At 40.2% G+C, this 22,056-nt stretch overlaps 3 protein-coding genes across 17 annotated transcripts in view; 1 reads left to right on the forward strand and 2 right to left on the reverse strand.

Annotated features, from left to right (window-relative positions):
* LOC104910128 (uncharacterized) overlaps nt 1-22,056 on the forward strand; it is a 105,666-nt gene that overhangs the window by 51,681 nt on the left and 31,929 nt on the right. For 12 of the 14 annotated variants that reach the window (XR_014882323.1, XR_014882324.1, XR_014882322.1 and 9 more), the window contains one exon: nt 14,509-14,599. The gene's annotated coding sequence lies outside the window, so the exon portion shown is untranslated. Of the gene's footprint in view, nt 1-9,235; nt 11,743-14,508; nt 14,600-16,621; nt 19,821-22,056 lie in introns of those variants that run through there. The other 2 variants (XR_014882325.1, XR_014882331.1) reach the window with 2 other exon arrangements.
* LOC100544544 (ovalbumin-related protein Y) lies at nt 7,452-14,061 on the reverse strand. Of its 2 annotated transcripts, XM_085220312.1 has the most exons (8): nt 13,644-14,061; nt 11,756-11,940; nt 11,164-11,214; nt 10,680-10,808; nt 9,716-9,833; nt 9,352-9,494; nt 9,115-9,270; nt 7,452-8,246 (listed from the first exon to the last, which is right to left on the reverse strand). In XM_085220312.1, exons 2-8 carry the CDS (start codon nt 11,921-11,923, stop codon nt 7,845-7,847), a joined length of 1,167 nt encoding a protein of 388 aa, XP_085076438.1. In that variant the 5' UTR covers nt 11,924-11,940; nt 13,644-14,061; the 3' UTR covers nt 7,452-7,844. The 2 variants fall into 2 exon arrangements, with proteins under 2 accessions (XP_085076438.1, XP_031408624.1); XM_031552764.2 differs by lacking the exon at nt 13,644-14,061 and having other exon boundaries at nt 11,756-12,005.
* Nucleotides 20,797-22,056, reverse strand: part of LOC104910129 (ovalbumin-related protein X) — a 4,989-nt gene continuing 3,729 nt past the window's right edge. The window contains exons 6-7 of the mRNA XM_085220318.1: nt 21,990-22,056; nt 20,797-21,198 (exon numbers count right to left, since the gene is read on the reverse strand). The exon at nt 21,990-22,056 is cut by the window's right edge and continues 89 nt beyond it. Coding sequence (XP_085076444.1) covers nt 20,797-21,198; nt 21,990-22,056 — 469 coding nt within the window. The remainder of the gene's footprint in view (nt 21,199-21,989) is intronic.

Raw genomic sequence — 22,056 nt, forward strand, 5'->3', positions numbered from 1 at the left:
ACTTTTTATACAAAAGGATGTGAAGTCCAGGTGAGCTCACAGGTCAAAGCCTCTTAACCGATCACTAAAACCTACTCAGAACTTGAGATTTTGTTCTCCTCTTTGCTACTACAATTTTGACATTAGGAAGGAGAACATTAATTTTTCTCTGTCTTTGTTGCACGTTGTGAGTGTGGAAATTACCTTTTTGTGAGAGAAAGAAGCATGGAGAGAGAAATCATTTTTCTCAGATTACAGATGAATGTCTTATGGGTTGCCATTGCATACCTTGGTGCTGTAGCCATCAATGATGGTTCCTCTCTCAGCTGTTTTGTAGGATTGTGTTGTTTCCCCTGTCTGAAGAAAATCAGGTGAGTGGTCAAGCTCCTTTGGATGTGAGTTCATAGTCCACCTGGCATCTTTCTGCAGCAGTGCTGTGCCATTCTGAAGAGACTAATATTGTTGCCTGCTGTGCTGCCTTGGTTTTTGACAGACTATGACAAGACTGTGAAAAACTATTTGTCTTTGCTCTTAATTCTCATTAGGATTATCAGCTCTTATCAGACCTTGCATTCATTTTAATTTGATTTGGCCTTCATTGTGCAGATGATGATTTCTTAAACCTTCCTGTAGATATTTGATCTGATGTTGGTGTCATCTTCATGGCATGACACTCAATGATTACATCCTACTGGCTAGCAAAATGTTGAGTGGGAGAATTTTCCCCAAAATCTGACAGTCTTCCTCATTATTACTGAATGAGTTGTAGCCTTACCTACATGCAAAGCCTTTCACTTAGGAAAATAATAAAGCCTATTTAGTAGGAAGAACAAAACAGTGTCCAAAGAATAGTCAGAGTGGTTGAGGAGGGTTTCTAATCTGAAAAAAAGGACACATTTTCAGAAAGGGGAAAGAGGAGAATCCAAGAGACTATAGTTCTCTGTAGTTATTGAAAAGTTCATTTGTTCACTATGATGCTTGTAAGAAAGGCACTTAGATCTATTGCTTAATGTATCATTTATTGTAGCTAACATAAAGAGAGAGTAGTATCAGTAATCTTACGTTCCCTTGGGGAACCCCAAGCTGTTCAGTATTGGACTGACCTCCACTCAAGGCATGATACGTGATGCAAGTCTCATCCATAGAGCTAGAAGTTCACTGACACTTTGTTCTTCATAGGTCTTCCAGAATTTTCTTAGAACAAAAACAATTCTGTTCATTTCTGCTGTCAAACAAAAGGATATTTGAATGAAAACATGATGTTTCACTTCAGAGTGCAGATGAAGATACAGGTGGTACAATCACCATGCCAAGTGGGAGCTGCCTACAGGCCGCTGCCTTCCAATAGGAATGCAGAGATTATCCTGCTGTTCAGGCATATGTGCCATGCAGAACAGGACTAGAACCCAAACTCTGTGCTTGGCATAGCAAGGGCCCACTTTCTTATGCCAACTATTATGTAGATCACTAATTGATGTACAACTAATTGTATTCCAGTGAGGACTGCTACAGAAGGCTCTGATACAAGGCCTCCATTGGGTGTCTCAAGGCATATGAAGGAATATAAGGTGATAGGAAAAGGCAGCATGGATTTATCAAGGACAGATCTCTGCTGACCAGCATTTTCATCTTCTATAATGAAATGTCTTATTCTAGAAACAAAGACAAAGCAGAGGATATCATATGCCTTGACTTTATTAAGGCCTTCAATACGATCTCCCAAATTATTCTTGTAACAAGATGGGAGACACGTAGACTGAATCAGCAGACAGTGATGTGGGTGGAAAATTAGCTAGCACTGACCTTAGGGTCTGCAGGATTGTTTCTCTCTCAATTTTCTCATTCCTGTCTCCCAGCTGCTGCTGCAGTTTTCCTCTTTCTTCAATCTGCTCTTACAGAGGTGCAACCAGTGTCACTCGTGGCTTAACTCTGGCCAGTGGCAGGTCCTTTTGGGAGCTGTCTAAAACTGGCTTTGATCTGACATATGGAAGTTTCTTTTCATAAAGACCACCCTTGCGCACTACCAAAAGCTGACCAGGTGGGACCGTAGAGACAGGGCAGGGCTAGGTTCAAGCTGGGAAGCAAGTCTGTGAGCTGAGGTCAGCAGGCCCAATATCTGTGCAGGACAGGGTTGTGGGGAGGGGGATGCTGGTCTTGCTATGGCCTCACTCCAGCAGATGATGATGATTCCAGCAGGCTGAATTGTTATCCTGGGAATGGGATGCCTCATGGGAGGTCAGTGCCCTTAGAGCTCAGAAGCAGCCTCCCATCCTTCCAAGCAAAGTGCATCCTTACAGAGACCTGGGCTCAGGAGAGGCTTACTTTAGGGAGAAGCAGTGGTTGTGGATGGTAGCGCACTGCTTTAAAGCTAAGGCATGAACAGAAGACAGGAAAGGAACATGGCACAAATGGTCCTGACCTGAGTAAGGAGGGGGTCACGCTATCATGAGGAGCCCTGCTAGGGATGCAGAGGAGAGCCTGGCAGGGTGGAAAGGGACTTAATCAGAAGCCTGGGTTGAGTAAAGGGTGAGTACTGTCCAGAGATCAGAACCAAGGCAAGGTCAATCCCTCAGGAAGTTCAGTAGTGACAAAGTTCTGGGTGGCCAGAGACTGGGCTCCTTAGGGATTTGCACAGCTGCAAACAAGAGTCCAAATCACAAGGTAGCATCATATCATGGGCACATCCATAGTCAAGCCAAGAAATCATTTCTTAGGTTCAGGTCCAGCAATCACCCAGCAGGTCCTTAGCAGCAAGGCACAGCCCAGGTTACAGTAGGAGCCCTTGGCCAGGTATGGACACAGCTGTGTTTGAACTGGAGACTAGTACACACCATGCTAGTACATCTAACATAGCACAGGAAAGAAGTGAAGGTTCAGGGCAGAGCTTAAATAGAGGACCTGGGTCCATAGGGGTGGGTGAAGGCTCCAGGTGCAGTTGGTAATGGCACTTAAAGCAAAGCACTCTGGGCTTTGTTATCTACTTAGGAGCAAAAGAAGTGGTACTGGAGATTCACTAGAAGTTTGGGTCTGAGGTCAATGGTTAGTGGGCCTGGAGAGAGACACACATGCAGCATTCCTTAGGGAGGGACCAAAAGACTAAGGTTCAGCTGAACTGAGCTTCTGTTGTAGGTAACAGTCTTGACTTCGGGAGTGTTATGTAATTTGTTGCTGATTAACACTAAAACTGCTGATTCAGGAATTGACCAAAAACAATGCAGCAAACTATGGAATAGACGCTTAAATCTTTAATCCCCCTTTTCCCTAGCCAGCTTCAGTTCATCGCCTCTCCTTCCCTTCTTCCTAGTTTCAGTTTCCTTGTTGCACTCTCTTCTTCCCACTCCTTTCAGTGATGCAGTTGGCAGTGTAATAGCCTGGGGTCAGCATATAATCTGTATAAACATTTCTGTCTGCCAGTGGTTGCTGCCTACTAAATTCCTCTACTCTAGTGTGCTCCCTGGGCTGCAGTTCTTCAGGGCTGTCCCTACTCCAGTGTTAGCTTCCTGCAGAATGCAGTCCCACCAGGATGACTCTGGCCTGTGTTGGTTGCCCATGGCTGCAGTGCCTTAGACGTATGTCCTCTGGCATGGATCACCTCCTCCCAAGAGTGTGTCTTTATCTGTGCTCCCAACATCTACTTTCAAATATCTCTTCTGTTTTGTTTCTCCAAACATACCTCTCATATGTCCCCTTCTTGTGTTTCTAAAGTTTTTATTTTGGGGGTCTACTTGCATGTCCTCTGTCCCTAGCAGCTACCACCCATCTTAATTACATTTGCTGCATTGCAGTGCTGCTACATTTTCTAATTAAATTTGGCCTTAAGATGTGCCAGGGTAAGCTTAGGTTGGATATCAGGAAAAAATTCTTTACAGAAAGGATTGTTAAGCACTGGAATAGGCTCCCCAGGGAGGTGGTTGAGACATCGTCTCTGGATGTGTTTAAAAACTGTTTGGATGTGGTGCTCAGGGACATGATTTAGTGGAGGGTTGTTAGTTAGGATAGTATGGTTAGGTCATGGTTGGACTTGATGATCTTTAAGGTCTTTTCCAACCTGAGCGATTCTATGATTCTATGATTCTGTGTTTGAGCAGAGATGCAGTGTGCTTTTCTTACTAGCTGAAAGTCTGGTGCACAGTGAGTTGTTTTCATCCATTATAGAGACACCTGCAGCTGACACAGGGCAGTTCAGGTTTTGTCTATCAAAGATCACGCCCGATACCCATACAATGCCAATTTCCAGTACAGACTCCTGGGCCCATGAGAACAACCTATATGGGAGAGCTCCTCCAGTGAGGCTTGTCATTGCTATTGAAGCTTACTCTTGCCCTCAGAGTTCTAACATTATTTCCTGTTCCATGACTTCTATAGCTGATTTTATTTTCTATGTATTTATTATTTGTCAGTGGATATCTCTTCCACAGTTTTGTCCAGTTTCCTTTTAAAATCATGTAAGATTTTAGCATCCCATCACTTGGGAGAAGCATTAGACTAAGTATCTTGATTGTGACCCTTGCCCAAGGTACTTTGCATAGCTGCACCAGGCCAGGAATCTCACTGTGCTGGAGGACCCTGTAATGCATAAGAGACCCTTTGGATACAGTAAAGAAGACGCTCAGAAACTGTAAGGTATTGATTAAAATACAGTTTACTGGAGCTAACACAAGAAGGGAAAAGGACATAGCGCAGATAATTTCACATCCCTTCTGAAGCTGGACACCCTAAGTTGTGTAATTTTGGACAGAACTTTACTCATGGCAGATTGCACAGAATCCATCCATACAGAGGTTCACTGGCATTGTGGTCTACATATTTTGTTAGGACATTCATAGAAATAAGCAACACTGTTGATTATTTCTGCTGTTAAGCAAAAAAGTATTTATATGGATCAATGCTGTTTTTCTTCAGGATAAAGAATGTGCCAGAGGCATCATCACCTTTTGCTATTCTGGGGCCATATACATGGGCTTAACCCTCTGGTTTGATCTTTGGCCTACCTCATCACTACATATTCGGTTGGAAATCACTGATCTATGGCTATAGTATTGGGAAATGTAGCACTTAATCCCTTATCGGGCCCTTCTAGCCTTACTGTCACTTGTGGCCCTCGGTCTCCTTCCCTTGCTGAGCAGACTGACACTTGCTGCTCCTCAACAGTCATCTTTGCAGTTTATTTTCCAGACTGAAGAATCTTAGATCATGAGCCACAGGAAACACCAAAGTGAACCACTGTTCCATGTCCAGTCTATTCTATTTCTATTTTCATGTCCAGTTCTATTTCATAGAATTATAAAGGTTGGAAAAAAACACCAATGTCTAGTTCAACATGCTGTGCTTTCCCAGGTAACTTTTGAGAGCCCAGAGTAGCTCTGAACCAGGATATTCTCTTGAGTGCTCTTCCTCTGGTGACTATGACACCACAGTCTTGTAACTTCAACCATAGATTTGGTTTGCTTAGAAGAAGATAGTCAAACGTGCAGAGAAGTGCAGAATAGATGCAGATGGTCTCCAAATGATTCTGTGATGGTTCCTTCTACAAATAATGTGAGAAGGAAAGGTACACTTAGTTCAGAGAGCATTTCTCTTGAGGCATTCAAAGGAGCATGATTGCACCTGGCTGTTTTCATTCCACGGACCACTAGCAGTGCTGCATCTCTAAGAACACAGCACTGAGAGGATATGAGGTGTAGTGAACAGACAGAAGGCAATGTCTTGACATAACAATTTCAGTCATGGTATCAGGGAACAAAAAGGACTATTGGACAATACCTGGACTTGGGATTCATTTCTCTTATCCCATACTGGGCTTCAGAGCTCAGAGGCACCTTTGTAGTGCCCTCCTCTTTCTGAAAGTTGATACACATCATTTTTTATCTTTAGTGACACCTAATGGCCTTTTTAAAACAAGTTAGATGCTTCCATTTCACAGTTAAGACATTACGTGGACTCTGTGCTTTGAATACCCTCTTGTGGAGTTTTTGGAATTCATTTATCATTTCTGCCTTGATTTTCTTCATCTTTTGCTTTGAAAAGATCAAACAATTCAATAGCTGCTTTTTTTAGTTCACGCTATATGTTAAATACGTCCATAGCAAATGTGGATACTTTTACTGTTACTGTACTTAGAAAGCACAGAGTGACATATCTGCGTATTTCAGTTCCATAACAGTATTACAACTGCTTAGTAACCTTACACGCCCTGCTGCTCAGGACAATATTTTACCAGTCCTGCCTTTTTTCCATTGCCGTTTGTTAGTTTGTTTGGTTTTAGTTGTAGCAAAACTGTATTGACTGCTTTCAACTATGAGGGAAATAACGTAATGTACGCAGTAAAACTTGAAATTTCATAGCTCTTGAAATACTTTTTTTTTCACTTGAATCCTTGTGCAAACTGTAACTGTGACTACTGGGAAGACCAGTAATCGCATTTCTCCCATTTGTAATGGGTATGAAATGTGTTTCACTGCTGCTAACATCATCATTTCAAGTTATAGTTAATGCTGACATGGCATATGTTTGAGGCAGCTCTGAAGTACTGAAGTATCAGTATTTTTTCAGTATTAATACTGTTATTTGCAATTCTGCATGTGTATTCCAGCAGAAAACTCTGTTATTAACACTGGTACATCATAATTGGATAAAATATAAGCTAAAGAGCTTTTCCTCTAAAGACTGTGAAATAGTAGATAACGTCTCTAGAGGAATATCACATTAGGCAGTAGAAAGATTTCTTCATGTGATTCTTGTCAGCGTGAGAAAGCTGAAGCAGTCTACCTTTTAATACTTCTCTCATATTTTTAAAGTTCTATCTTGTATGCATCACCTTGATGTATTTACTGAAGACCCTTAGAGGATTTCTGTAAAAGTTCTCTGGAAATACAGTAAATTCAAAGAATTTTGTTATTTGATATGCTGTACTGGGAGAAGCTCAATTTAAGATTAGGAGCTATAGGGTTTAACCTTGATTAAACCCAGTTACAAAAAAAATCTTAAAATATTTAGTGACATCATATATTCTGGTTGTGAAAATAGGATCCATGTACCAGCTTAATCACTTAATCACTTCTGTCAATAATTATTACCCACTATCTCATATTTTTCAGGCTGTGTAGTACAGTAACCCAGAATAGATAATGACATGTATTGTTTGCGAAGCTTTTATTAGAATAAATAGAAAGACCATTGATTGGCATTCACAAAATCAGTGATATATCACTGGGATGAAAATGGGAAATAATATAAATCAGGAAGATGTTTTGTTTAGAGATGATTTAAGAAGAAATGGTAGACTTTCTGTATGCTCCCTCAGAAAAAAAGTTACGCAGCCTTAAAGTATTTGCAGCACAAATAAGTCCAAATGGATCACTGGAAGACAAATGGTCTGCTGAAGTTAAAAATTTCATCTGCAAGTTTTCCAGGCATGACAAGGATGATTGCCAAGGATGATTACCCAGCCAATTCAATGGAGAGGACCAGGATTTTCCTGAAAGATGTGTTTATTTCCTGAAAGCTGTGTTCATTTCAGAGAACTCCTATAGAGAAACCAGATTCTCAGTAACAATGGCAGGATTTCACACACACACACACACAAAAAAAAAACAAAAACAAAACCAAAGCACTGGCCCTGCTTCCCAGGTTATTCAAGCACATTGGGAACATATACACCTTGGATATGAATCCTGAATGTAAGCTGAGAATAAATTCCTGCACATAAAGATCTGAAATTTCACATGTTTCTTCAAGAATATCTCCCTAGATGTTGAAGGCTTTCCACTTGGATAAAATATTGCATTGAGATTATGCTATAATACTACAGTAAAGAGGTTTGATTTCTGAGGGGAAGGTAAGCATTATTTCAGCTCTTTCTCTCTTTAGGGGGACCAATATCTACCAAAGAATAGAATAACATTGGTTGGGTTGAATCTGATCAAGAAAAGGAATGGGTGGTCGGCCCTAAACTCTTCTAACTCAAGGGAATGCTTGATGTTTCCAATTGCCCCTGTTGAACCTGCCGCCTCAGTGCCCTCTTCATTGACTTCCATGAACGCCCCATGGACAGCATCAGATATCATCAGGTTATCTACTGAAGAGATGCCAGTCAGATTGGCTGAGCGGCTGAACAGGTCAGTCATTCCCAAGGCCATTAATATAGATGTGAGGTTATATTTTTCCTCAATCTTCATGCGGGGCAGGTACACTTTCATGCTCTTCTTTTCCATTGCATTGGTACTAGTCCATTCTCTGAGGTTTTCAAAGTTAATTGTCTTTTCAATCTGCAAAGAGAGGGAGAGAATAGAATACATAAGGCAAGAACACAGTGGCCATAACAAGTGTATTAATGCCACTTTTTCATTTATTTGTTGCACAGCTGAAGTGACACAAGCTTAAATCTATTTGTTTATCCTTTATGCTTCCTCCTGACTATAGCCTACATATCCTCTGTCTTGATGAAGTTCTCCAAAACTCTGTCATTTGAAAAGTTTTCCAACAGATCAAATGCTCTTCTGAAAAATCAGTTCTTGATGATGTCAAATCAAATTTGTGCTCATTTGCAGATGTCTGCAGCTAACCTTTCAGAAATGCTGTTTGTTTTCTGTACTTATTATATTTTTCCTATTTTTTCTACATTCAATGAGAAAAGATCTTTTAAAATATCCCTCACATTTACCAAAAAAACAATTTTAAATGTAATTATTTGTAGGGGCAACTCTTGTGAAAAAAATCTATTAATGGTCATCAATTGAATAATTGGTCCCTATGACTTGATAATAGTGTTTGAACTCTACTTGATCTCTGGAAATTGAAATGTCTTCAAAGGAAAAGAATCCTGCTAGCATATCTGACTCTAATAGCTGATGGAGATAACTGTATATACCACATCCCCTCCTGCAGGACTGCAGCCCTAGACTCATTTACCTTTGTTTTGTTAGCTACATTCTTTATTTATATATACTCATCGAGGCCAGTGCTCTCCTTAGAGGCCAACCTCTACCTGAGCACCTGGAAGCACCAGGGCCACTGTTGTGCTCCACTGCCTGCGCAGCACAGCACAGCCAGAGGATGAGAGGACAGCCAAAGGTCTGAAGGCAGCCAGCTCCCACTCAGCTCAGAACTAGTTGCCTTCCCCTGCCAGGGCCGTACCTGCTCCAGGCCAGAAACCTCATCAGGCAACAGCACCAACATACTCAGCTCTCCGCTGGCGTATGGGAGCTCCAGGATCTTCATTTTCTCTGCAGGCAGCGTGGCCACATTAAAGGTATCGTTCAGACACATCATTTGCACAGGTTTGCTTTCTTGCTGCAAAACAGAAGCATGAGACAATGTGAGCAGGGAGCAATTTTTCTTGAATTTTTCCAGTTGTGGTGCCCATGTCCCTACCTTTGTCATTCTGAAGGGCATTTCCTGAGTGTCTTCTGTATTAAATGCTGTCTTCCATATCCCTTTGAAGTAAACGGTGTTAATAAAGACCATCATTGTACCAAAATCAATGGAGCTTGATACAAGCAAATCTTTGATCTGTCCTGTGAAAAGGAAGCAAAGCAGTGAGTGATAAGGCATAGCCTGTCTGGTTTGCATGAATGTCTGCAATGAAGGGCATGGTGAGTTTTGTGGAAGTTTGCTTTCATAGCAGAAATCAAGTGCTGTTCCTTGATCTGCCTTTTCTAGACATTTTGAGGAGAGGAAAACAAGGGTATAGATTATGGTCGGTAGGAGTAAATATCAGTTATTTTTTAGTTCTTACCATTTGTCTCTTTTTCCACCCAGGAGTTTATGAGCTCCCTTACTTCTTCTGCAGCTGTTTTGAAGTTAACTTCTTCCACTCCTCCTGTATAGAACTTCCTTGCACAATTTAAGTATTCCTGTAAGCAGAAGAATTGTGTTTGACTGTTAAGAACTTTAAAATAGAAGAATGTGAAATGCAAAATTAATGAAATGGAGAGTGATGGTTAAAAGAAACTTCTATCCCTACACTTGAATAAGTCAGACAGCTCTCTTGCTGTAACTGAATCTTAAAGCTGGACAAGGCCACTTCACATATTTAGATTTGTCACTTTTGTCTTCAGACAGGATTCCAAGTTAAAATTTTGAAATAGTTTCTTCATTTTACCATAAAGCCTTCTGTTCTGCAATTATTAAAGACAGACAGTACTCATTTCCTCATCTTCGTGCTTACCTTTTCTTTTGAATTCTGTATTCTTACATTCCTATTTTTTATTTCAAAACAAAAACTTTCTTTAAGTGAGGTATTTTATGTCTCACTTTAAAAAAGATGAACAAAATATTTTTGTCAGTTTCAGTCCTCACGCTTTCAACTCATTTTCCTCCCTTACAAATCACCTTTTTCATTAAAAGACCTTTTTTTTAGTGAATGAACAGCAATTTTGGTTGTTCCCTGTAGCAATTGCTGCATGGGCATATATTACAGAGTCACAGAATCTCAGGGGCTGGAAGGGATCTCTGGAGATCATCAATTTGAACCCCCTGCGGGGGTTCCCTACAATAGGTTGCACAGCAAAGCATCTTCCAGATGGTCTTGAGCATCTCCAGAGCCCTTGTGCTATTGCCTGGCCTCCTCCTAAAAGCCACAGAAAGGTTTGGACTCATTTTGTGGCCCAAACCAATTCCCATTGTGGCTCACAGTAGTGCTGAGTCCCAGGCGAGCCCAGTGGGCAATCTCAGTAAGGTTAAGTCACACTTCAACTCACCGGAAGAACTGCAAATGTTTTGTCAACGTAGAGTTTGTGAGCAATCTCGAATGAGTATGTAGCATTTGACCTGGTGATTTCTGAGAGAAAGTCCTTGAACAAATTGTGGATGTATTCAGAAGAGCCACACTGAGGTGATGACAGGAAAACAAGATGATACGTCACATTAGCTTTTCCTTATCTACAAAATCAGAACCCAGAGGACTGTCCCCATCAGTAACAGTCTGGCCACAGTGGAATTCACCCACAGACCTGGACTGATGACAGTGCATTAAGCAGATAAATAAACCTATATCTGAGTCAGTTTCCCTGGCTTTAAACAAGCATAACTTAGACCCTCTTTTCCTCCCTCCACAGATCTGCTTGGTTTGAGAGCACTACCATCACTTTTGACAGTCTGAAACTGCTTGGAGCAGAGGCAGAATAGTTCTAGTTTTGTCCTGAGGAGAAAATAGGAACAAAAGGAGAGAAGTTATATCTTTACCTGAGAGTCAGTGGTGCTTCCAGCTCCTGTAATGCTATCAAAATGAAGAGCCTGAAAGAGAAAATGCCAGTGAGAAAAAAAACAAGCATGACCAAAAAAGTTATGCATTTAAAATTTAAATGTGATGTTCAGGGTAGAGCTGTTGGCTCAAAAACAGAAAGAAAAAAAAAAGCCAATAACAAATGCTAGATTAGATGAATTAAAAGGCTGCAAGTGAGCTTGCAGCTGGTTCATACTTCATGTCACCTTCTGAGAAATTGGAAATAGCCCTATTTGCTTAGATTATATTTTTTTCTGTGAGCATCTGTAAGTTAACTTATTTGTGTATTATGCACTGCAAATAATGTCTCTCTCATCCTTTTTTCCAGGGTTTTATTTTTTTAATACAAAAATAAAAAATATGGAAAAAATAGATTATCTGGAAGATGTCCGAATTTAGAAAAAAATAATACAATTCCCTGACTCATGATCCATCTGGTGAATTGAAACATGTGAGAGCCTCATGAGTAGATAACATGTTATTACTTAGAAGGAATAAAAACAAGCAAAAGTAGAGTCCACTGTCCACTTTACACCAGTGTAAGTAACTTACCTTCTTCATCTGTGATTCAGTGTTACCTCTTGCCCCCAGATAGACCATGGCCAGGGCTGTAAGGATGCTCAGAGGGGAATACAAGATGTTCTCATTGACATGATGGACTTTCATCTCGTTGAAAACATCGAAACAAAATTTTGTATTTGTTACACTGATGGAATCCATTCTGAAATCGGTGTTGTCTAAAGCAAACATTAAAATGTGTTAGTTGTATTGCAAGGAAGTCAGTGCGCTTGACCCTTTGTACACAGTGCACAGCTTATTTTCAGTAAGTAGAATTCAGTAGTGTGGATTTAAAAGACAGGTGTGTTCTTGGATTTGTGAGCAATCAAAATCCTGTATAGCTACCAGTTATGTATAGGCTGATGACTGTTTTATTTGAAACTTGAGTTATCCTCTGTACATGTGTACTGTGTTGAAAATAGTGCAAAGACTTGCCTTGAAAGAAGCTCATTGACAATCATTTCTCATCTTGTACAGAAAAGAAAACACACACAGGTTTGTTCTCAGTCTTCATTCATCTGAGACTCCAGACCAGATTCTTCACTATAGTTTTTAGCATCACTTTTAAGACCAGTTAATAGCTCAGCCCTCTGTGATCCAAACTACAGTTACTGACAATATGAAGTCGGTAGGTCTGGAAAAATGCCACAAGTTTTTACTCGATTTACTTCACCTTCATGTAAATGGAAGCTGGATTCTTATACCAACCACTTTATCAGAGGTCTCAAACCTCATCATTACCTTCTTCTTAAAAATAGATTAGGGAAATGGAAGCACAATGATAGAAAGAAATAATGATTTACCAGACTCATCTGCTTTATGACAAATGTCGGATAACTAGTACATGTTCCATTCTGGGTTGACTTAATTGTACCTCACTTTTCAAAAATTGTTCTTTATTTTTATTGGCACCTTTTTCCTACAATCTACCTTTTAATAAAACAGTAATTGTTTAGTCTTTTTTTATTTGCAGATACTTCACATCTACAGTATTTAAACATTTTTTCTGCCTTTTTTTCTGACATTCTTGTGAAATTTTCCCTGTAGTTTCAGCACGTAGCATTTTATCTAACAGAAGGAAAAAAAAATTCTCTAGTAAAGAAGACAACATAGAATAGACAACAGTGTTGTAAAGTCAAGTGCAGCAGTAAGGTGCTTATGTCATTTGTATCTTCCCATTTTGTCACAAGCAGAGAGAATCTTCTTAGGGCAGAATTTCCCAAGTACAGAGGAAATACAAGATATTCTGCCAAATGTTTCATTGTGTGGAATCAGCACATTCATGTGTTCCATCTCTCTCTTAATTGAATCACATCTGTAGGTGATGCAAGGCAGTCTTTTGGATTATTTACTACTTCCACAAAGTATTATATTTTAAGCTTTAAGCTCCATGTATGATCTTGTTGAAAAAACATATTGTTGAAGCAAATGCTCTGTGCATATGTGTGTGTGTTTTTTGCTTGTTTGTTTGCTTGTTTTAGAATACATAGAAATTAATTTGCAATATGTTGTTGTCACCTGACCATGCTGCATTCATTAACTTAATTCAGAAAGTATGTTAGGGAAACCATGCAACTGAGCTTAAGTTACATCTTTTTGAATTTAAACAAATTCAGTGCTGTATTTAAGTTCTAAATCAGAAACAAAGGGGATCTTAGGACAGCATACGTGGCAGGCTGTGAAACAGTACAGTAATGCAGAACACACATGTGAAGGTGAGAATAGATTTTTTAACAAGTCATCCTTTAATTGTTTGTTTCTTGACTGTTCTTGGTCACAAACCACAAACATGAAGTTCCATCAATATTTTTGTAAGTTATATGATCATTAAAAAAAAAAAAAAAGGGTTAGAAAATGAATCATAACCAAAAGAAATGCTTACCTTATCAGCTTCACGTGTGATGATAAGAGTACAGCTTCTCAGCTGTACGTGGTGCAGCCTTGTAGAACTCCTTGAAATATATTCTGTGTAATGTCATGACACGCCCCAGGCTGCCTGTGTTTACCAAACCAAATGATGGATGGAACTCAATGTCAGAAACAAACTTTTACTTGGTTGAAGTCCATTATTTACCAAAAAAAAAAAAAAAAAAAAAAAGGAGGGAAAGAAAGAAAGAAGAGAGGAAAGAAAGGAAAGAAAGAAAGAAAGGGAAGGAGGGAGGAAGGGAGGAAGGGAGGAAGGAAGGAAGGAAGGAAGGAAGGAAGGAAGGAAGGAAGGAAGGAAGGAAGGAAGGAAGGAAGGAAGGAAGGAAGGAAGGAAGGAAGGAAGGAAGGAAGGAAGGAAGGAAGGAAGGAAAAAAAGAAAAAAGAAATAAGAGAGAAAGAAAAAGGTAAAGAAAGAGAGAATGAAAGAGGGAAAGAAAGAAAGAAATCCCTAAATGAAAGTCCCAGAATGAAGGATATCATGTGGCACCTTGGAGAAAAGGATGGAGCATACTGAAAAGACTGAAAGAAAAATATAAAAGCTGTTCACTGAAACTTAAATACAAAGTATGATTCGAGTACAGAAGCAAATAGCGTCACATAGATAGTGAAAACAAAGCAAAAAAATCTGTGATATTAAGTTATGCACAATGTATCTAAGGAATTCTAAGTCAATTTTCCTTTTTTTTTTCTATAATGAGTACTGACAGTCCAGATCCCTCTAGCAGTCACCATTCTGAGAATATAAAAAATGCAGTACATGCAGGACTGCTTGCTGTTCTGTGCCCACCCTGTACTTACTGCAACTTTTCATAAATTCACAGAATCAAAGGATCATTTGAGTTAGAACGGACCCTTGAAGACCATCGAGTCCAACTCCACTGGAATGAATAGGAAGACCTGCACTGAAAACTTGTATGTAATTGTCTAGTTCTTGTGCCTGGTGCCACTTACAGCTTGAATTGCAAAAAACAAAGCATTTTGCAGAGCAATCTAGCATTGCTAGAGCAGTCTAACTCAGGGAACTTCTATGCCAACATGGTCTGTGCAGATTGTCAGTAAAAAACTATCAATAAGCATATTGTATAAAGACAAATTAATTTTGAAAGCACTATTCAGAGTGTCTGTATTTAAAAAAAAAATTACACAACTGAAGAAAGATGTGTTGTGGCAAAAGAGGTTGAGCAGAGAAGAGACTTCTGTTGCTTTTTAAATTCGGATATTGGGATATTCAGACTCGAGTCAGAAGCTACAAGAAAAGTATTCGAACTCACTGCTACAATTTTGAATGTTGTTTTGAGTTGTTCTTTTCAAACAGGTCACAGCATCAGATGTGAGTTTCAAAACGTGTCTTTTGTACATTCAAAGAACATTCTTACAGATTGCCCACAAGTAACTTCATGGCACATCAGGTGAAACATTCATGGTCTGCAGGACAGTCATAATATACAATAGCAAGCATAAAGCAATCTCATAAATCCTTTGAAATAAAAGAATGGGCAACAAACAAACTACTTTGACCTCTGAATATGCTGTGATTTTAAAACAGAACTCCAAAGTCAATAGACAAAGTTCCTCTGAAATTGTCTAGAACAAATTATGCTTTCTGGAGAAAAGAGGTGGACTCCTTAACCCTTTTAGTTTTCTGTGCAAGTGGAGAGCCTCTGAATAGTCCATACCTTTCTGCCTAATAGAGTCCTCATTAGTCTTGTTCAGCTGAAGATGCTAGAGCAGTACTAATAACGAAGACCTCAGTCTGTCTGATACATTTAAGTACAATTAATATGTTACATGCTACCATCTATAACCCAGTCCAGTCTGGTACAGACATTGCTATGCAACAGCAATACTTTTGAATACGGATCATTAGGCCTTAACTCATATTGGTAGCCAATCACATCAAACCTATTATAAAGGGAGTGAGCTATTCTCTTGCTTGAACAGTACTTAAATTACTCACCACTGTTGTGATTTCCATTTTGCTGAAGACTATTTCTGTGCTGGTGGAAAGACATATCAAGTGACTGAATGTGTCTGTTCATGGTGAATATCTTTAATCACACAATTTAGAGCACTCCCCATACTGCAAGATGTTTCTGTGGCTGCTGCCCCTTCTCCCTTTCTTGCTTAAGGCTGTTTTCTGTTCAAACAGCTTTAACACTCACTGCAATGGTCCGTTGTTGTATATTTGACAGCTCAAAAGTCAAAGGATTATCCAACAAGCTGTACTGTGTCACTTCTACCTTTTGAGCATGCCTTAAATCTTTTTACTACCAAACTGTCTAGCAGCATGCTACAGCTTGCTGTAGAAGATCACCGTGGGCATTTGTGTATCATCTGCCTGAATCATGTGTTTGGGTCATCACAGACAGCCTACAACTCAGGATCTACAAAGATACTACAATTGTATCATAACAGCGAATTTAGAGCACTAATCCTGTTAGTAATTATATGGCTTTCAAAATATCTCTGAGTTAAATATACTCAGTGCTGAGAGGAATATTTTTGTTTTGAGATAGAAAAGGGGCAGCAGATTCCTTCAGAAGAAGTTAATACACATCCCTGCTGTTGCTGTTGCATTTTTTCTTTCTGTCAAATGAATGGTTAATCTAAAGCGAGTTGCAGAATTTAAAAATCAGTCCACAGTAAGTGAACATCTGGATCGTGATCAGTCATCAGTGCAGAATCATCAGAATATTAGAGTTCTTGTATAGTCTACTTATCAAGTTTAGATCTGTTGTGAAGTCAAGCAAGATTAGGCAAACCTTCCTATAGGTGAAGTGCTTTCTGGGAAAGCTGATGGATTATGCTGTCCAGCACAGCTGTGCAATGCTGCACAAACACAAAAGGATGTGTTGTTGTGACATGTCCTTTTTTTGACAATGCTTGTCCCAAGAAAGAGGTCAGCTAAGACTTAGCTGCTATTTGCTTTTCCAGGTATTTCACTGTGGGCCTAGCCCTAAACTAACAGGCTCTCTGACATCTGATCAAGAATATGAAGTCCAGGTCAGTTCATTCTATCACAAAAACATTTGCACAACTAGAGATTTTGGTCTCATTTATGTTTCCACTGTTTCTCTAATAGCAACAAGCTTATTGATCGTTTAGTATTTGTCTTGCCCACAGTGATTGCTGATGATTTCTTAGTTGCTGTTGCTGACCTTGATGCAAAAGCCATCAGTGATGATTTCCCACTCAGTTGTTCTGTGTGGTTATGTTGCTTCCTTAGTCCAAAGAAAATCAGTGTCTGGTGAAGCTTTTTCAGGCACAATGTATCAGACACCTTTCTGCAGCAGTGCTGTGCCATTCTGAAGAGATTGACATCGTTGCCTGCACTGCTGCCTTAGCCTGTCACAGGTGGTGACACAGGTAGTGACATAGATGAGTATCTCAGTGTTGACAGAGAGGATTATTCCAGTGATCATTCACTGGACGCACATTCAGAAAGACCCTGTAAAGGCCTTGGCCATGAGTATCTCACACATAGAACAGTAGTACATCTTGTCATAGAATCACAGAATATCCTTAGTTGGAAGGGACCATAAGGATCATCAAGTCCAACTCCTAGCTCCACTAAGCAGCACCCAAAATCCAAACCCTACATCTGAGAGAATTTTCCAAATGTTCCTTGAACTCAGGCAGCTTGGGGCCATGCCCACTACCCTGGAGAGCATGTTCCAGGGCCTGATCACCCTCTTCCTAACCCCCAACCTGACCCTCCCGCGACACAGCTTCGTGCTGTTCCCTCGGGTCCTGTAACTGTCAACAGAAAGCAGAGCTCAGCGCTATCCCTCTACTCCCCTCACCAGGAGCTGCAGCTGCCATGAGGCCTCCCCTCAGCTCCTCTGCTCTGGGCAGAGCAAACCCAGGGACCTCACACATCTCGCCCTCCAGACCCTTCACCATCTTTGTGGCCCTTCTTTGGATGCTCTCTAGTAGTTTCATGTCCTTCTTACGTTGCGGCACCCAACCCGGCACCCAGTACCGGAGGTGCAACTGCACAGCACCCCTTGCCTGGTGGCAGTTCTGGGCCTGGTGCTCCCCTGGGTACGGTTGGCCCTTGGGGCTGCCAAGGCACACTGCTGGCTCAGATGGAGCTTGCTGTCAGCCACAACCCCCAGATCCCTTTGGGCAGGACTGCTCTCAGTCTCTTGTCCTCCAGTCTATACACACAGCCAAGGCTGCCCCATCCCAGGTGCAGAATATGGCACCCACTCTTGTTAAACTTCATGCGGTTGGTGATTGCTGAGCTCTCTGATTTGTCAGGATCTCTCTGTAAGGCCTCTTTACCCAGAAGGGAGTCAATGGCACTTCCCAATTTGTGTCATCCATGAACTTGCTTAGCATGCCTTCAAGACCCATATCCAAATCACTGATGAAAACACTGAAGAGAACTGGCCCTGAAATTGAGCCTGCAGAACTCCACCAGTGACTGCCTGCCAGCCTGATGTAACCCCAGTAACTATAATCCTTTGTGCCCTACCTATCAGCCAACTGATCACCATGTTTTTGCTTTGGTCTATGCTGGACATTTTATCCCCCATGACTTACCCACTAAACCTTCCATCAGTTGCTGCACAGTAGTCTGTCAAAGAAACAGGATCTTAATACTCCAGAAAATAAAAATGCCAACAACCTTTGGTAGGCTAGGGCAAAAATGCCTGGAGCCACAGGAAGGTTTTAAAAATGTATTTATTGTGTTCATCTTCCCACCAGGCCTGCCACCCCCTTCATGGAGAACACTTTTATCGTGCCCTTTGTATGTTCTGCCCCCTGCCTGGTAAGCGGTGGCCGGGGCTCAGCCATCAGTATTCTGTTGCAATTTTTGTTCAGTATTGCTGAATTTCCACTCTTTCCTGTCTCTCGTTTTCCTTGTTGAGAAAGGGGAAGCTTTATATTTGCTTGTAAGCAAGAAACCTTCTCTTTTTTTCCCATTTCTCCATTTTGACCTCTGCTGTTTTTAAGATCATTGAGGCATATCTTTGTATTTCAAGCACTTTCCAGTCTAATAATCATAGAAGGGTAGCTTGCAAATGTAATCTTTCTGAAGTCTACATATTGTTTAAATGAACTGGCTTTTAAATTTAGCAGACTGGATCAACTGCCTCTGAGTTAGCAGAGGGTTGTTAGAGTTGGAGTAGTATGGTTAGTATGGACTTGATGATCTTTAAGGTCTTTTCCAACCTGAGCAACACTGTGATTCTATAATTCTGTGATTCTATGATTCTGTGATTCTATGGGCATAAGAGATGCAAAAGGTGAATAAACTACTGATGAGAAACCTTGAGATGCTGATATTTCTCTTCTCTTGGAACTGTTCTTATCACTACTTCCATTTCTAAAGGCAAAAAAATAAAGCACACTTGGTAAAATATTTGTTTTTACCATTGAAAAACAGCTGTGTCTGTATCACGAGTATCCTCATAATATACAAAAAATGTGTATGTCAGATCAGAAGCACCAGCTGTTTTTACTCTACAGATCACCTTTTATCATTGACACTGAAGTGGTAACACTAATGTGGAAATAAGCAATGTTAACATCAGAGTTCCTCCTCTCAATACTCTGGATAGGGAAATGCTTTGCCTAGTAGCTGTTGATCTATTTAACCTTTTTTATGCCTTTCAAGCTATATGATTTTCAGATTATTTCATCATCTAAAATGATGAAATCATCTGGAGTTGGACTAGATGATCCCCTGAGGTCTCTTCCAGCCCCTATGAATCTGTGATTCTTTATAAAAGGGTAAGTGTTAGAATAATTGTTCCTTGAAAAATTTACCAGAAAAATGGCCAGGTCATTTTTAATACCTATTGGAATGGCACAGAAAAATTCATAAGAATAACCATGTATTCTATTGCGATACTTCTTGTCATCTGAATACAGAGAAGAATCAAACTGGTTGTAGGCCTTTGGTGAAGTTCTTGATACTCCTAAAAATGTCATAAACGCCTGAGAAACTTTGTATCTGCATGCTTTATTCATTCTAAGAATACATTTTTGTGCTAAATCACATTTTAATCACAGTTGTTAAAATGTAAAGATATTTTTCAGAGTGTGTGGTTCAGAAAGCTAATATAATTCACATGAAAAGTGTTCGTGGTTTTCCTTTATTATGTTAACCAAAATCAATTGTATGCATCTAAATCAATAATGGGTGATTAGAATGAAAACAGAATATTACATTGAGCCAGCAGATCCATATTTGCAGTTGACAATCTATACATAGGAAGAGAAGACAGAAAAAATTAGGATTCTAATTTATTTCTTAGAAGAAGTATTTTACAACACTTTCAGGATTTTTCACCAAAAATGTGTATCAGAATGTTCTCACATTTGAAGTGTCTTCCAAAGTTTTAAACAAAAATTTAGACAGTTATTTTACCCAGTGGATCTCACTGAGTTCTGGATCATAAGAATCATCTGGATCTCCATGGGTCAGGCTTTGAATCTCCACTCTGAGAAAAGGCATAACTGCACATATGCAAAACTAGATCTGTTTCCCTCCTCTGAAGTGGGTGGGAGACACTTCAGTATTTTGAAGAACCTCTACAAGAAATTCGGAATTAGGTGAGGAACTTATGGTGAGAGGACAACTCCAGTGATAGTGAACATGTATACCATTGCCCAGTTACCGAATAAAAAAAATAAAATTGACATAATCACGAATCAATAACCTGCACACCAGAAACTCTTCCACAAACATCCCCTCTAGACTGGAGATCTCGAAGACCATGTTTCAAGAATGGTAATATGGTTTTGTCAGCAGTATGTTACCAGGGAATGAAATGAGCAAAGCTTGTTGCTTTCTATGTAATGGGCTCCCAAGGACTTAGGGTCATTCCTGCTATTTATTTCTTGGGTGAAAATCACTTGTCACCTTCATGGCTGATAGGTGTCTTCATTCTCACCATCTTGTTGGCTCAGTCTTTGCTCATATCAAGCCATTCTGAAATCAGTACAAGAAGGGAAGGAGTAAGTGTTCTTTGTGCTGTCTCCTCTCCTGTGGGTATGTCTTTTCTATGGAAGAGATAAGATTATGCTATAACACTATGGTAAAGGGATTTTGTTTCTGAGGGGAAGGCATGTGTTATTGCTAGCTCTTTCTCTTTTTAGGGGGACCAGTATCTGCCAAAGTAGACAATGGTGTTGGTTGGGTTGTGTTTGATCAAGAAGAGGAATGGGTGGTCAGCCCTAAGCTCTTCAAATTCAGAGGAATGCTTGATGTCTTCTATCACCCCTGTGGAGCCTGCCATCTCAGTGCCCTCTTCACTGAGTTCCATGAAGGCCCCATGCACAGCTTGGGATATTTTCAAGCTCTCTGCTGAAGAAATGCCAGTCAGATTGGCTGAACGGCTGAACAGATCAGTCATTCCCAAAGCCATTAACACAGATGTGAGGTTATATTTTTCCTCAATCTTCATACGGGGGAGGTACACTTTCACTCTCCTCTTCTCCATCGTATTGGGATTGGTCCACTCTGTGAGTTTTTCAAAGCTAATTGTCTTCTCAATCTGAAAAGAGAGGCACAGAATAAATTGCCTGTGATGAGAATGCAACTTCTTTCCATCGTTTATTTTAATCAAGATTGTTATTAAAAAAAAAAATCAGAAAGTTTCCCAAAGTGCATCCTATCAACATCTTCCTATTTTACCATTTGTTTCTCTAGTATTTCCTCTGTCAGTGCCCCTTTATTCAGTTCTGCCTGACACATCCCCTTCTATACAAATAATTTCATGTCTCATACCAAACAATATAGCAATTTCACTACATAGCAGATTGGCCAGCTGGTGAGAGATTGCAAAAAAAAAAAAAAAATGCCATGGCAATTTATATACAGTGGATAGTACCAAACAAACACAAACACATTTCTACATCTACTTCGATATTCCAAGAGCAGCTTATTTAAAATATTTGATGAGAATATTGTCAAAAATATCATTAGGGACTATTGAACCTCATCATTTCTAGTAACATTTGCTGAAGAGTTTATGTAAGAGGCCAGATGAAACTGCCTCTCAATGAAAAAAATTGTCTATACATGCTCTTGTATAACATTACAGCAGTCCTAGACTCATTTACCTTTGTTTTTTGTTAGCTACACTCTTTATTTAATAACATTGAGGCCAGGGTTCTCCTTAGAGGCCAACCTCTGCCTGAGCACCTGGAAGCACCTGGGCCACTGTTGTGCTCCCCTGCCTGCGCAGCACAGCACAGCCAGAGGATGAGAGGACAGCCAAAGGTCTGAAGGCAGCCAGCTCCCACTCAGCTCAGAACTAGTTGCCTTCCCCTGCCAGGGCCGTACCTGCTCCAGGCCAGAAACCTCATCAGGCAACAGCACCAACATACTCAGCTCTCCGCTGGCGTATGGG

The sequence above is a fragment of the Meleagris gallopavo genome, chromosome 3, assembly GCF_905368555.1.
Source record: "Meleagris gallopavo chromosome 3, MGAL_WU_HG_1.1, whole genome shotgun sequence".
NCBI lineage: Eukaryota > Metazoa > Chordata > Aves > Galliformes > Phasianidae > Meleagris > Meleagris gallopavo.